This window comes from Megascapheus bottae, chromosome 38 (genome assembly GCF_031878675.1).
Source record: "Megascapheus bottae isolate mThoBot1 chromosome 38, mThoBot2.hap1, whole genome shotgun sequence".
Taxonomy (NCBI): Eukaryota; Metazoa; Chordata; class Mammalia; order Rodentia; family Geomyidae; genus Megascapheus; species Megascapheus bottae.
Window position 1 is genome coordinate 180,049 of NC_143546.1, and position 14,218 is coordinate 194,266.

The 14,218-nt window shown below is 38.2% G+C and overlaps 1 protein-coding gene across 10 annotated transcripts in view; it reads right to left on the bottom strand.

Moving 5' to 3' along the window:
* Positions 1-14,218, bottom strand: part of Dmxl1 (Dmx like 1) — a 115,686-nt gene that overhangs the window by 17,290 nt on the left and 84,178 nt on the right. For 7 of the 10 annotated variants that reach the window (XM_090325536.1, XM_090325530.1, XM_090325529.1 and 4 more), the window contains 3 exons: positions 11,662-11,724; positions 3,221-3,307; positions 125-246 (listed from right to left, as the gene is read on the bottom strand). In XM_090325536.1, the coding sequence (XP_090181662.1) occupies positions 125-246; positions 3,221-3,307; positions 11,662-11,724 (272 nt within the window). The remainder of the gene's footprint in view (positions 1-124; positions 247-3,220; positions 3,308-11,661; positions 11,725-14,218) is intronic. The other 3 variants (XM_090325531.1, XM_090325535.1, XM_090325534.1) reach the window with 1 other exon arrangement.

Genomic DNA, 14,218 nt, shown 5'->3' on the forward strand with positions numbered 1-14,218 from the left:
CACACACATATACACACATATATATGTTATACATGTGTATATATATATATACACATATACATATATACATTTGTGGATATAATCAATTGTACTATCATTGAATAAAAACTAAGTATAAAAGTACCCTTTGGTTTCCATTTCTACATCATCTTCTACCCAAGTATAGATCTGTGTAGCCAGAATTCCAGAAACATCCAGCTCTTGAACATCATGGCTAGAGGCGATAGCTATGCAATTTCTATTTGCCTGAAAAATAAAGCATGGGGCAGATTTTTTAACAAGGAAAAACACAGTGGTTATATGGGACTTATGAAAATAATTTCTAGGGAGAACTAAGGTACAAAATGTATTGTACTTACAAATTAATATTTTAAATTAACTTTACCAATTAAATTGTTAATGAATCATAAATTTGAACTTGGAGATATTCTTATGCACTAGAAATTGTAGAACAACCAACAAAAAGCTATTAACAACCATGCATATACCATTTTGTTTCCTCTACCACGCTGTCTGTTCAGCCTAATAAAATCCTATGATCTCTCCAAGATTTCCACCAAAGATAGTGGCTCACATCTGCAGCCTCCTGGGGGAGGCTGATGCAAAACTATGACTTGAGTCCAGGAATCTGAGATCAGTGAGACTTTATCTCAAAACAAAATAAGAACAAAAAAAAAGCCACAAAAAATGCAGAGAAAATTTTGAATAAGACTGAAGCCAGGCAAAGCAGAGACGGTGAGGGAGATAATAAACTCAAAATAGTGAGAGAAATATATGAGAATAAATGAAAAACTGGTCAGCTTAAATGACACAAAATTTTATGGATAGATGACTTAACTTGAGGATGTAGCTCAGTAGCAGTGAATGAATGCCTAGCATAGGCCAGGTCCTGGGTTTGCTTATTGACATTAAAAAATATACAATATTTCAAAATGAAAAGATATTGCCAAAAAGGAAAAAAATAGAATTAATATTATTATTAAAGTGCTATAATTAGCCCTCTAGTTGGTTTACTGGTTAAGACTGCTTTTTGTTTTGTTTGTTGGCCATGGTGCTTGAATTCTGGGCCAGGGCGATATCCCTGAGCTCTACTACTTAAGCCGCAGTACCACATCCAAAGTTGTCTTTTCTAACCTTGATACATAAGGCCATATAGTATGAAGCTAAGTGAAAGGACCTCTAGGATATTGAAACAAAAGCCATATAATGAATGATTGTTGTCCTTAATGTACTATGTTATCTCTCATCTCTTTTGCTGTCCCTTGGTTATCTCATATTGATGCAGTATCTCACTTTGTTATCTGATATACTGGATATATTTGTATTTGGTTATTTGAAATTGGATAGGGAAGGGGAGAAAACCAAGATGGGGGGGTTGAAGAGGAGGGTAATGGGGACCAAGACATGTGAAAGGATATCAATGTATGTGAATTAATGCACCTTCTATCTGGTGAATATCATGTAACCCTTTTATTAATTACAATAAAAATATTTTAAAAAAATGGAGGGCCAGGAGTGTGGCCTGGAGGTAGAGTGCTTGCCTACCATGCACAAAGACCTGGGTTTGATTTCTCAATACCACATACACAGAAAAAGCTGGAAATGGTGCTGTGGCTCAAGTGATAGAGCGCTAGCCCAAGGACGTGGTCAGGGCCTGAGTTCAAGCCCCAGGACTGGCAGGAAAAAAAAAATGGAACTATATTTTTGTTTGTTTGTTTGCCAGTCCTGGGGCTTGAACTTGGGGCCTGAACACTGTCCTTGGGCTTTCTTAAGGCTAAAGCTCTACTACGTGAGCTGAAGTACCACTTCCAGCTTTTTCTGAGTATGTGGTACTGAGGATTAAAAACTGGGTCTTTGTGCAGGCTAGGCAAACACTCTACCACTAGGCCAAACTCTGGACCCCTGAAACTGCATTGTTGTTTGATTAAGTAATACGAAAAATGGTAATACAAATTAATAAGAAATAGTTGACTCTAGAGGTAATTCTCCAAGGGTGCATCCAATTAGGAATGTCTTGTAAGCCTCTGAGTGTACTTTGTTCCAAGGATGTTTGTGTCAGGACAGTCTCTCCTTCAGAGTGGAGAACAGCTTGCTTACTGCCCATCAGAAGAGAACTTTGTTCCCAAACACAGTGATCCTTAAAGCATGTAAAGAAGGAAACTCTCCTTTCTTGGAGCTCAGAGACATCTCTAAGGAGACTGTTAACTTAAAAGATGAGTCAAAAAAAAAAAAAAAAAAAACCCAAAAAACCCCAACACATTAATTGTATAGCTACTCAAGGTCTCAGTCAATGAGACAATTCCTGTTTGTTTGTTTTTTTTTGGCCAGTCCTGGGCCTTAAACAGGGCCTGAGCACTGTCCTTGGACTTTCTCATGGCCAATGCCCTACCACTTGAGCCACAGCACCACTTCCAGATTTCTTCTATGCATGTGGTACCGAGGAACGGAATCCAGGTCTTCATGCATGCTAGGCAAGCACTCTATCACTAGGCCAAACTCCTGGCCCGAATAAGGGACAATTTCTGAATCACACATAAACATAAATTTTCTCAGATACTAGGAATCGTAATCAATGTACTTGAATAGGGCATACAGAAAACCTCTGAGTTATCTTCTATAGTATCTTTTATAAATTCAAAAGCTATTTACATGTGATTCCTTTTCTTTGCATAATAATATAACATTGCACTGGTTGAATTTCCCAAACCATGTAATAATATAAACATTATTCTATAATCACTCATAAAATATAAAAAAATCTAGCCAGGCACAGTAACTCAAGCTCAAGCCTATAATCCTAGCTACTCAGGAGGCTGAGATCTGAGGATCAAGGTTCAGAGCCAGCCCGAGCACAAAAGAACCTGAGACTCTTCTCTCCAATTAACCTCTAGAAAATGGGAAGTGGGGCTTGGCTCAAGGAAGGGTGGTAGCCTTGAGGTAAAAAGCTCAAGGACAGCGCCCAGGCCCAGGGATAGGGCAGTAGCCTTGAGCTGAAGAGCTCAGGGACAGTGCCCAGGCTGAGTTCAAGCCCCATGACCCACACACGTGTGTGTATGTGTGTGTGTGTGTGTGTGTGTGTGTGTGAAAAATCTTATTCAGGTTGTAATTTAAACAGTGGGAAGCAGCTTTGGTAGAGGGAAATACTGACAAAGAATAAAACAGGTAAAACAGGTGATATTTTCCAACCATGAATTCTTAATAATCAAAGAGGAGTACTTACTTTATTAACAGCAAAGGCAGTAATGATATCAGATTCCTTATGAATAATTCTTGCTTTACCTCCAGGATATCCTAAATCTGCTTCTATCTAAATGGAAAAAAATAAAGTATAAAAAAATAGTGGTTTTAGTAATAGGACAATTAACAGGTGCCAAATAATCATTGAATTCTCCCATAAATTATTTCAAATTATTATTAAAGAGTGATTTCTATCCTAAAGGTACTATTGGGTTATCACTAGAACAGATATGATTTCACAAGGGACATAGTAAATTCCTAAACTTGGCTTTATCATATATCAAAAATATTTGAAATGCATAAATGCACTAATTCTCCCCCCCCCAGAAACATTAAATTAAAAACCATGAAACTTTCATCATTGGTTTATTTATCAAGTTTCTATGTATCAACAATTTTGGAGAGGGTGCCACTAGGGTTTGAACTCAGGATATTTTGCCTGCTAGTCAAGAGTTCTACCACCTGAATGACATTGTGCCTTGGTTATTTTTTGTGGGTGTGTGTACCAATCCTAGGGCCTGAACTAAGAGCCTTAGTGCTGTCCCTGAGCTTTTGTGGTCAAGGCTAGTGCTTTACCACTTGAGCCACTGCTTGATCTCTGGCTTTTTGCTGATTAACTGGAGATAAAAGTCTCACAAACTTTGCTGCTTGGGCTAAATACAAACCATAATCCTCAGATCTCAGCTTCCTGAGTAGCTAAGATTACAGCATGAACCATAAGTACTTGGCTGTTTTGGTTATTTTTGAGGTGGGGTTTCACTTCCTGTCTATATCAGGACCACAATTTTTCTATTTATATACTTCCTGATATATCTTGACTAACAGACATGAAACACTATCACCCAGCTTTTTCTGGTGAGATAGGGTTGAAAATTTTTTGCTCAGGCTGGCCCTGAGCCATGATCTTTTCCAGCAGCTAGAATTACAGGTGTAGAAGCTATTCTTTACCCAGAGGCTACATAAAAACAGGTCAAATGTGACCACTCATGTCATATACTCATGAAAGTCATGCATGGGTAACTTAGTCAAGGCAATTCTCTTTGTAGAAATCAAGTAAATGCATTAGTCCATGTAGTTTACATGAGGAACAAACATCTGGCATTCTGCCCTCCTGAGAGAAGGTATGTCTCTCAACAAAAGTACTAAAATATAAGCTGCAAGGAAGAGGCAATTATCAAGAACTGGAAATATTGCTTTATGTAGAGTTACTTTATCATCTTTCTTAACCCTTCAACCTATTAAAAACAAATTACTATGTTTCACAGTTCATTATGAAATACAGAAATTATTTATCTGAAATTGTCATACAAATTCATTTCCCGAAAAACCCCATCAATGTCTGCCATGGCCACAGAACTCACCAGAATTAGCAGTAAAAAAAAAAAATGGTGATTAAGATTAACTTCAGTTGTAGAGTTGAAGAAAAACAGGCTAATGCAGTAACAAAACCAAACGAGAATTAGCCACTGGATGTAAATCTGACCACTATTTATTTGGTAACATTACTGAATGAATTTACAGCCTCATGCTCCTAGCTTGGCCTTTCTGCTTACTGCCTCCTGTGGTCTACTACATGAGCCATGCCTCCAGTTCCAAGAGAGTCAACCATCTTTAAGGACAGTTTTAATTCTAGTCCGTGAAGAAGCCCATCTTGTAATATAAATCAAACTCCATCATCTTATAACAAAATCCCACTTTATGTACCTATGTACTAGGTGCTCAAAGTAAACTAAGTGTTCACTACAAAGTTCTGAACAAAGGCAGAGAAACTGGGCATCGTCGCATACACCTGTAATTCTAGCTACAGGCTGAGATCTGAGGATCATAGAACAAAGCCAGCAGGAGCACGTAAGTCTGTGAGCTTCTTATCTCCAATTAACCAACAGAAAATTGGATGTGGCGATATGGCTTAAATGGCAGAGCATTAGTCTTGAGCTGAAGAGCTCAGGGACAGGGCTGAGGCCGAGTTCAAGCCCCATGATGGATGAAAGAAAGAAGGAAAGGAAGGAAGGAAGGAATGAAGGAAGGAAAGAGGGAAGGAAGGAAGGAAAGAGAAAGAGAGAGAGAAAAGAAAAGAAAAGATGCCCATGTAACAGAGATCTATTATTTTCTGGTGATGGTTGGAGGGAACATACCAGTTTCAGACTTTGTATGTATAGGATGTAAGCCCATATAGACATGAACTTCAAAAAGCTCTATGAATACAGGAATATTCTTGTCCTCTCATTGCAAACACGTTCTCAATAGTGTGGTGTCAAAACCTGCATGAGAATCAACTGAAGTGACTTCTTTTCCTCTTCATACTAACTATGTGAACACTTGATGACTTGACTCAATCACCAGTCCAAAGAGATGATTTTTAAAATATGAAGATTCTGGACTCTATGACAAAATACAGTTAGAAGTCCATAGGAATAAGGCCAATTCCAAAGAAAGGTTAGTCTCTCTATTGGTTTTGTTTCACTGCACTTGAGAATGAAAATATGCTTAAGATCGCATAAATAAGCAGTTCACATACAGACTTCAGCTCATCATAGCATAAAGGCATAATCAAGAGTTCAATATTGGTCTAAGCTGAGAAATCATGGAGGAATTTTGAAAATTCTGACTGTTGTGAGCTGAAATATAAAAGGTGGGTGGATGTGATGGTGCATACCTATGATGCCAGTGTCAGAAAGCGGACTCAGAAGTACCCAGAGTGCAGGTCAGGTGGGCTAAATAATGAGTTACAAATGAGCCTACACTATAAAACAAAACCTTGTGTCAAAATGCCAAAAACCAACCTCCCCAAATAAAACTAACACCAACAAAACGGAAATGGATGCGAAAATGGCTGCCAGAAAACCAGACAAGAAGATATTACAGTGGTTGAAATGAAAGGTGATGGTGGATAAGAGGAACAGAACAGTGATACAGATAATGGATGAAACTGGAATTCATTCTGCTAATAAATGTGAATTTTACTAAGAAAGGATGATTTCCTATCTTTTAGACCAGATAAACGGCAAGTGAAGTACTATTTACTGAAATAGGCAAACGTGACAGTGGTTTCAGGTTGGGATTATATAGATTTGGGAGTTACTAGTATAAGGATGATATTTAAGCTACAGCATAAACCAAAAAGAAAGTAATGGCAGGGGAAAAAAGTTAGGGAAACAACTTCTGGACATCAATATTTTTAAGGACAGGTAATTCAGCAGTTGGCAGACTTATGTTATAGACAGTGAGGGGCCAGTCACTTCGCAGGGCACTGGGAATTAAACCAGACCTCAGAGGTGACACTGGGAAGTAAATCAGACCTCAGAGGTGACACTGGGAACTACTAAACCCGACCTCAGAGGTGACACTGGGAACTACTAAGCCGACCTCAGAGGTGACACTGGGAATTAAACCAGACCTCAGAGGTGACACTGGGAACTAAACCGGACCTCAGAGGTGACACTGGGAACTAAACCGGACCTCAGAGGTGACACTGGGAACTAAACCAGACCTCAGAGGTAACTGCTGAAGTCACCATGACAAGGATGACCTTGGTGGAGTGGACTGGACACAGACCTACTGAGAGAGGGTGCAACATCACGTGGACACAGAGAATCACATGCAACCGAGCTTGCATTTCATTTTTTAAGCTGGATAGTTTATCACGTGCTTAATTTTTAAATCTTGAGTAACTTAAAGGTAACTTTGTAAAGTTGACTTGTCAGTCAACAAATGTGTTTTTTCTCCACAAAAGGGTAGAAAACATATTTGTTTTGAAGGTAATATTTAGTGAAATTTATTTGTTTTTGTTCCTGCCAATCATCTTTTTTTTTTTTTCTTGCTAGTCCTGGGGCTTGAACTCAGGGCCTGGATATTGTCCTTGGACACTTTTTGCTCAAGGCTAGTGCTCTGCCACTGGAGCCACAGTGCCACTTCCAGGTTTTTCTGTGTATGTGTTACCAAGAAATCCAACCCAGGGCTTCGTGCATGCTGGGAAAGCACTCTAAGCGAGTGTGGCGTAGTGAGGCCACACTCCTGGCCCCCATTTAAGAGAGGTGCCTGTGGCTCAGACCTGTAATCCTAGCTATCCAGGAGGCTGAGATCTGAGGATCACAGTTTGAAGCTAGCTTGGGTAGGAAGTCTGTGAGACTCTTACATGCAATTAACCATCAAAAACTGAAAACAGAACTGTAGCTCAAGTGGCAAAGCACTAACCTTGAACCAAAGAGCTCACGGACAGCCCCCAGGCCCTGAATTCAAGCCCTAGGACTGTCCCCTCCCCTTCCCCCACCAAAAAAAAAAATGGGAGTGAGGAGTAGACAGGGTAATGGGAGCACAGAACCTGGATAGGGTAAAAATGACAGGTTCAATGCATAGGAAATCTTGAGTAAGAGTGACAATCCACTGGGCAAAACAAGATATCTTTGTATCTACTGGAAGTTAGATTTGGTGGTGGGAGTATTAAGTTATATCTGCGTTGGCTGACAGCAAAATATGGTATAGACCTGTAGGGCATGAGAAAGAGATTGAAATAAAATTCACTATAAAGTACTTTAAAAATCAATCACAAAGTGGTTTAGATTAACTTGAGATTTGTGCTTTCTTCATCTATGTTTAACTGCTTCAACAGAGATAAAGAGAGTTGAGTTTAAGCAGATCTAAGGTACAATGTAGGAAGCACAGAGCAAGGGCACTGAGGACGTTTGAAAAGGACTGTACAGTGATACATCTTAAAGAGTCTGAGCTGCTTGAGAAAGGAGACCAAAATTTAAGATAGGACCACATGACTGGCTGCCGGGGAAGATCAGAAAGTATTTATTGACAGAACCAATTCTGGCACTAAAGCAAAGCCTATTCTGTTCACTGCAGACGCCCGGGAGTCTGCCTTGCAGAAACAAATTTTTTGGGCACTCTTCCTGAAGTGCTGTCATGAACAGCACTGAGGTATGCTTCATAAATACATCATTTTAAACTAATTGCATTGGCATATTTAGATATTTTGGAAAACAAACTGTCCCCAGATCCACAATTCTACCACTGATCTAGGCTTTCTTAATTATTCCTAATTGAAATGATCCTTCAGCAAATGTTGTAACAGGCCAGGATCAACGAAACCCAAGCTACAGTAATACTTAGAACACAGGCAATCTGCCAAAAATAATACTTAAATCAATCATCAAACATACATTACTTCTTTTCTACAATGACTTCTTTTTTTTGTATGAATATAGTCTTACAAATATTACAGAGTAGAAACTAAGGCATCCTCTTTTGTGGATTAAATACATATTAGACAAACTATTTCTTGTCTTTATCCAAGTCTTTGTGTGTTGGGGGGGGTGGGTTGTGGAACTTGAACTCTAGGCCTGGGTGCTGTCCCTTAGCTCTTCAGTTCAAGGCTAAAGCCCAAATCCTAGGCCTGGGTGTTGTCCCTGAGCTCTTCAGGTCAAGGCTACCACCCTACCCCTTGAGCCACAGTGCCACTTCCAATTTTCTGGTGGTTAATTGAGGATAAGTAAGAGTCTCATGGACTTTAGTGCCCAGGTTGGCTTTGAACCTTGATCCTCAGATCTCAGCCTCCTGAGTAGCTAGGATTACAGGCATGAGCCACCACTGCCCAGTCTCTGTAAAGCATAAACAAAGACTAGAATTATTTGGATTGCTATAATAGGTTTAAAAGCAACCCTGAAGAAATATGGCAATATGTGAAGATGAGTAAATGAGAGCAGCTGTTAGGGTGAGTGGCAGAATGATTTTATTTTCCTGGTTTTGAGGGGCTAGGCAGATATTTCATGGGCTCCTACTTTTTCTTTTTCTGGCCAGTACCAGGGCACTGTTCTTGAGCTTTCTTAAGGCTAGAGCTCTACTACTTTAGCCACAGCACCACTTCTGGCCTTTGTTGTGTATGTAGTACCAAGAAATCAAACCCAGGGCTTTGTGCATGTGACGCAAACACTCTACCACTAGGCCACATTCCCCACTGTGGACTCCTACTTTCTATTTGATCTCATTACACTAATTAAAGCAGCCAACTAGTCCTTTAGTATATGTTTTCTAGGTAAATCTAACTTTATTTTCAAAGTATATAAAAACAAGTATGATTGTTAGAATCAAAATGATAACATTAAACAAATACCCCAGCCTTACCCAAAAAGACTGTGACAAAAAGAATGACATTTTAATGTAGCATGTACATGATTTAACAAATAAGTGTTGCTGGGTGCTGGTGGCTCACGCTTGTAATCCTACCTACTCAGGAAGCTGAGATCTAAGGACTGCAATTCAAAGCCAGCCTGGGCAAGAAAGTCTGTAAGACTCTTATCCCCAATTAACCACTAGAAAACCAGAAGTCACTCAAAGTGGTACAGTGCTAGCCTTAAATGAAAACATTCAGGGACAGCGCCCAGGCCCTGAGTTCAAACCCCATGACCAAAAATAAAACAAACAAATTTTTAAAAAATGTTATAATCATTAACACTGCAAAAGCAGCATTAAAAACAGTCTGTCGGACAAGAATACCTAATAGTAGAAATTAATTATTAAAGCCAGGTACAGTGGCTCTCCCCTGTAATCCTAGCTACTCAAGAGGATGAGACCTGAGGATCAAGGTTCAAAGACTTGCCAGGGAACAAAAGAACCCGAGACTCTTATCTCCAATTAACCTCTAGAAAAAGGGAAGTGGGACTTGGCTCAAGGGTAGGATGATAGCCTTGAGCTGAAGACGTCATACACAATGCCCAGGCCCAGGGGTAGGGCAGTAGCCTTGAGCTGAAGAACTCAGGGATGGCACTCAGGCCCAGAGTTCAAGCCCCATGACCCACCAAAAAGAAAAAAAAAAAGAGAAAGAATAATTATTGATCAATATCCAAGCAAATATATTTTTAAATTAAAATTTTAGAGTATTTTCTCAAAATCAAAAACCATTAGACCACATGTAAAAATATAATATATACTTGATATCAAGTTAGTCTTCTTTTTTACAAATTGCAGAGAATTATTTCTTCTATTTTACCAAAAGTTTCCTTTAGGAAAGAGGTGGCATGAGTACACTTAAAAAAAACACCTTGGGCCTGGAAGTTTGGCCTAGTGGTAGAGTGCTTGCCTAGAATGCCCAAAGACCTGGGTTCGATTCCCAGGTACCACATACATAGAAAAGCTGGAAATGGTGTCGTGGCTCTAATGGCAAAGTACTAGCCTTGAGAAAAAGCTGAAAGATAGAGCTTAGGCCCTGAGTTCAAGCCCCAAGACTGGCAAGAAATAATAATAAAAATAAATAAATAAATAAATATAAAAATAGGGGCCGGGAGTTTGGCCTAGTGGTAGAGTGCTTGCCTAACCTACACAAAGACCAGGGTTCAATTCTTGGTACCACATACATACATAAAGTGGTACTGTGGTTCAAGTGGTGGAGTTCTAGCCTTGAGAAAGCCCAAGGACAGTGCTTAGGCCCTGAGCCCAAGTGCATAACTGGAAAAAAAATATTAAAAAGGAAAAAAGGAGGCGAGGGAGATGTAAAAAAAAAGAAAAAAAACTTTTGAGCAATTTCTCGCTTAAAGATTACTCTCCAACAAGAGCCATATAATGTGACTGTTGTTCTTAATGTATGACTGTTACTCTTAATGTATTATGTTATTTCTCATCTCTTTTGTTGTCCCTTGGTTATTCTCATATTGTTACAATATCTAACTTGTCATCTGATATATGGTATATATGTTTGTTTGTTTGTTTGAAATAGGATAGGGAAGGGGGAAAACAAGATGAGGGGAGGAGGTGGGGGAAACGAAATGGGGATAAAAACATGAGAAAGGGTAGCAATATTTGTTAAGTAATACACTTTCTATTTGATGAATATAATATAATATAACCCTTCTATTAATTATAAAAATATATTTTAAAAAAGATCACTCTGCCTGTGAGACTGAAAAATTAGTTAAGTATCAAAGTCATATTTCAATGTACATAAAGATCTAAGAAGTTTTCATGATAGGTTCAAATTCTCACACTTTCTGCTTTGGTTCTCAAGCACTCCTAGAACTTACTATGTATAGGTATTATGCTATATAATGGTCCTCCCAGCAAAACAAATGCTGTATTTTTTAGGAATTAATATCATAGGAGAAATTCTAATTTCTAAAATGATGCTAGCAGGAATAAAAAAATGTACTATACTTTTATCACTGCTAATGTAATCACATTTACTAAGAACCTTAGCTGTATTCACTCAGAAAAATCTGTAGCCAGCACAGGACACATTCAACTCCCTTTGAAACTGCATTCTTTTATTTGACAAAAGAGAATCATCTTTATGACTCCAATATTTAAGTTGTTTTGAGGAAATAACATTGTTAATTCTAATGGAAACAAAATCAAGTAAGAACTACAGTGCAATTTTTTTTGTGCTGATTCAGAATGCAATTTCAAGTTTCAGTTGAATGATTTTGGTACCTTATTGATGTTTGGCTCCTCCATCATAGAATGTTTGATGGTTTCACTGTTGTCGTCTAATGACTTCATCAAGAAAGAATAACCACATGATAAAGAGTAAAAGATGAGATATAACATGCAGAACACTGGGCTATTTTTTAAAGTTATATTTTTGACAAAATTTACTAAAAAATTACTAAAAAAATTCATATACCATAGAAAAGCATATGTGAGAATACATGAAAAGAGGCTGAGAAAACGCAATAGCTCAGAAGTAATTAACTATACACACACACACACACACACACACACACACACACACGTACACTTTTTTTAATGTAGAATTTTTTTTAATTTTATTTTATCAGGGTGATGTATAGAGGGGTTATAGTTACATTCCTAAGGTAGTAAGTACATTGTTACTCTTTCCCATATCTTTCTCCCACTTTCCTTCACCCAACTCCCAAAATTTTTTACTCATTGATTTTGAATGTTGACAACAATATTCAACCTAGTAAAGGTTGAATCTAAGGTACTTTAGATTTAAAAAGTCAGAGCTACTGATACAGAGTAATATATTAAAAATTGAAGTCAGATTTTATTTTATATACTATGTCTTATTTCCACAATGTATGACCCTTCAGGAGAACTTCCAGTTAGATATTTTCAGTTTCTATCTCTGCTGATGTTGCCACAAACAGTCAAAAATGGATTAAGGCACACTTTCTTTTTCAGAAGGGACATTTAGGATTTGCTAATTATCTGGGATTGTTCCCACAAAATGAAAGGAAACAGAGAAGGAACTAATTACAAAGATAGAAGCTGTCAGGTCCACTCTGTTTGGGAATGGCTCAGATAGTCTAACTCCTCATCTGTCATTAATTTCCAGATAAATACAAGCAGGGAAGACATTTATTTTTGAAAATGTATATAACAGTAAGCTATACTGTATATGAAAATATCTTAAGCACATCAGGATTTTTAGGTATGTTGAAGAAATAAAGCCAGATAGAGAAAAGATGAAATTTCATTCTACAACACATGAAGCAATGAGTCAAAATTAGTTGTAAATATCCCCCATCACCTCTCATCCAAAATACAGAACTATTATATGGCTATCTTGTAGTTGGCTAAAAAGAATGGCTTCAAGATGATCACTTTATAAAAACAAGAGACAAAAGGTAATTTCACTAATACCAGCAACAGGCTACTCAACTTTCTAATAGACATTAAATAATTTTATAACAACTCTAGAATGTTAGGATTCTATTTAATACCATCTATTGCACCACATAAAATTTTCATTTCAGAACCCTTTACAAGTATCTTCAAGAGTATCAGTATGCCAAGCAGTAACAACAAATTTCTCATATTTACTACTGATTAGGTCATTGTTTAAGAAAGCTAAATCTATTAATCAAAAACCATCTGAGCCAGGACTGGAAGGTGTGGACTAGTGGTAGAGCGCTTGAAGCTCTGGGTTAGATTCCTCGATATCACATACACAGAAAAATCCAGAAGTGGTGCTGTGGCTCAAGTGAAAGAGCACTAGCCTTCAGAAAGCTCAAGGACAGTGCCTAGGTCCTGAGTTCAAGCCCCAGAAATGGAAAAAAAAATTGAGCCAGGCTCTGGTCACTCATACCTATAATCCTAGTTATTCAGAAGGATGAGATCTGAGGGTCATGGTTTGAAGGCTCCCCATGCAGGAAAGACCTTGAGACTGGTCTTTAGTTAAGGACTCCTTCCCTCAAAAAAAAAAAAAAAAAAAGTGGAAGTGTAGGTGTGGCTTAAGTGGCACAGAACTACCTTTGAGCAAAAAATATCAGTGACAGAGCCTATGGGGTTAGGGTTAGGCAATGAGTTCAAGACCCAGGACCAGCATTAAAAAAAGAAGAGAAAAGAAAGTAAGCCATGTGCCACTAGTGGCTCACACCTGTAATCCTAACTACTCAGGAGATTAAGATCAGATCCAAGGATTGAGGTTCAAAGCCAGCCCAGGCACTAAAGGCCATGAGAGTCTTATCTCCAATTAACCACCGGAAAACCAGAAATGGTGAAGTGGTGCTGTGGCTTAATCGGTTGGTCAGTAGCCTTGAGCCAAAGAGCTCAGGGACAATGCTAAGGCCCAGAGTTCAAGTCCCATGACCGAACAACAAAAGAAAAAAAGTAGGGAGTAAAATAGCTACTTTGTAGACAAAACTGGAGAAAATACTTAGCTCACTAGTAGTTACAAAGCTGTTCATGAATAGTTCATGTTTTTGAAACTAAGTGTTCAAAATCACTTAAGTTCATGCTTTTGTTTAAAGCAAATACAATAAAAATAATTTAAAATTTTTCTAAAGGTATAATGAAACTCCGAATAAAACCACAGATAAGTACCCATTATCTGCTATTCTTCTGCACCCTGGCTGGTGTGGCTACAGTCTTCTGCTCCCTAATCATCAAAAAGTGCATTAGAGAAGGCAGAGTAACAAGCAACAGCAGGCTCCTTTTATACAGAAGAACACATCAGTGCTTTGTGTATGATGTCAGAATGCTCTAAGTTGTCATAAATTATTGTAGACAAAGCCATATTCAA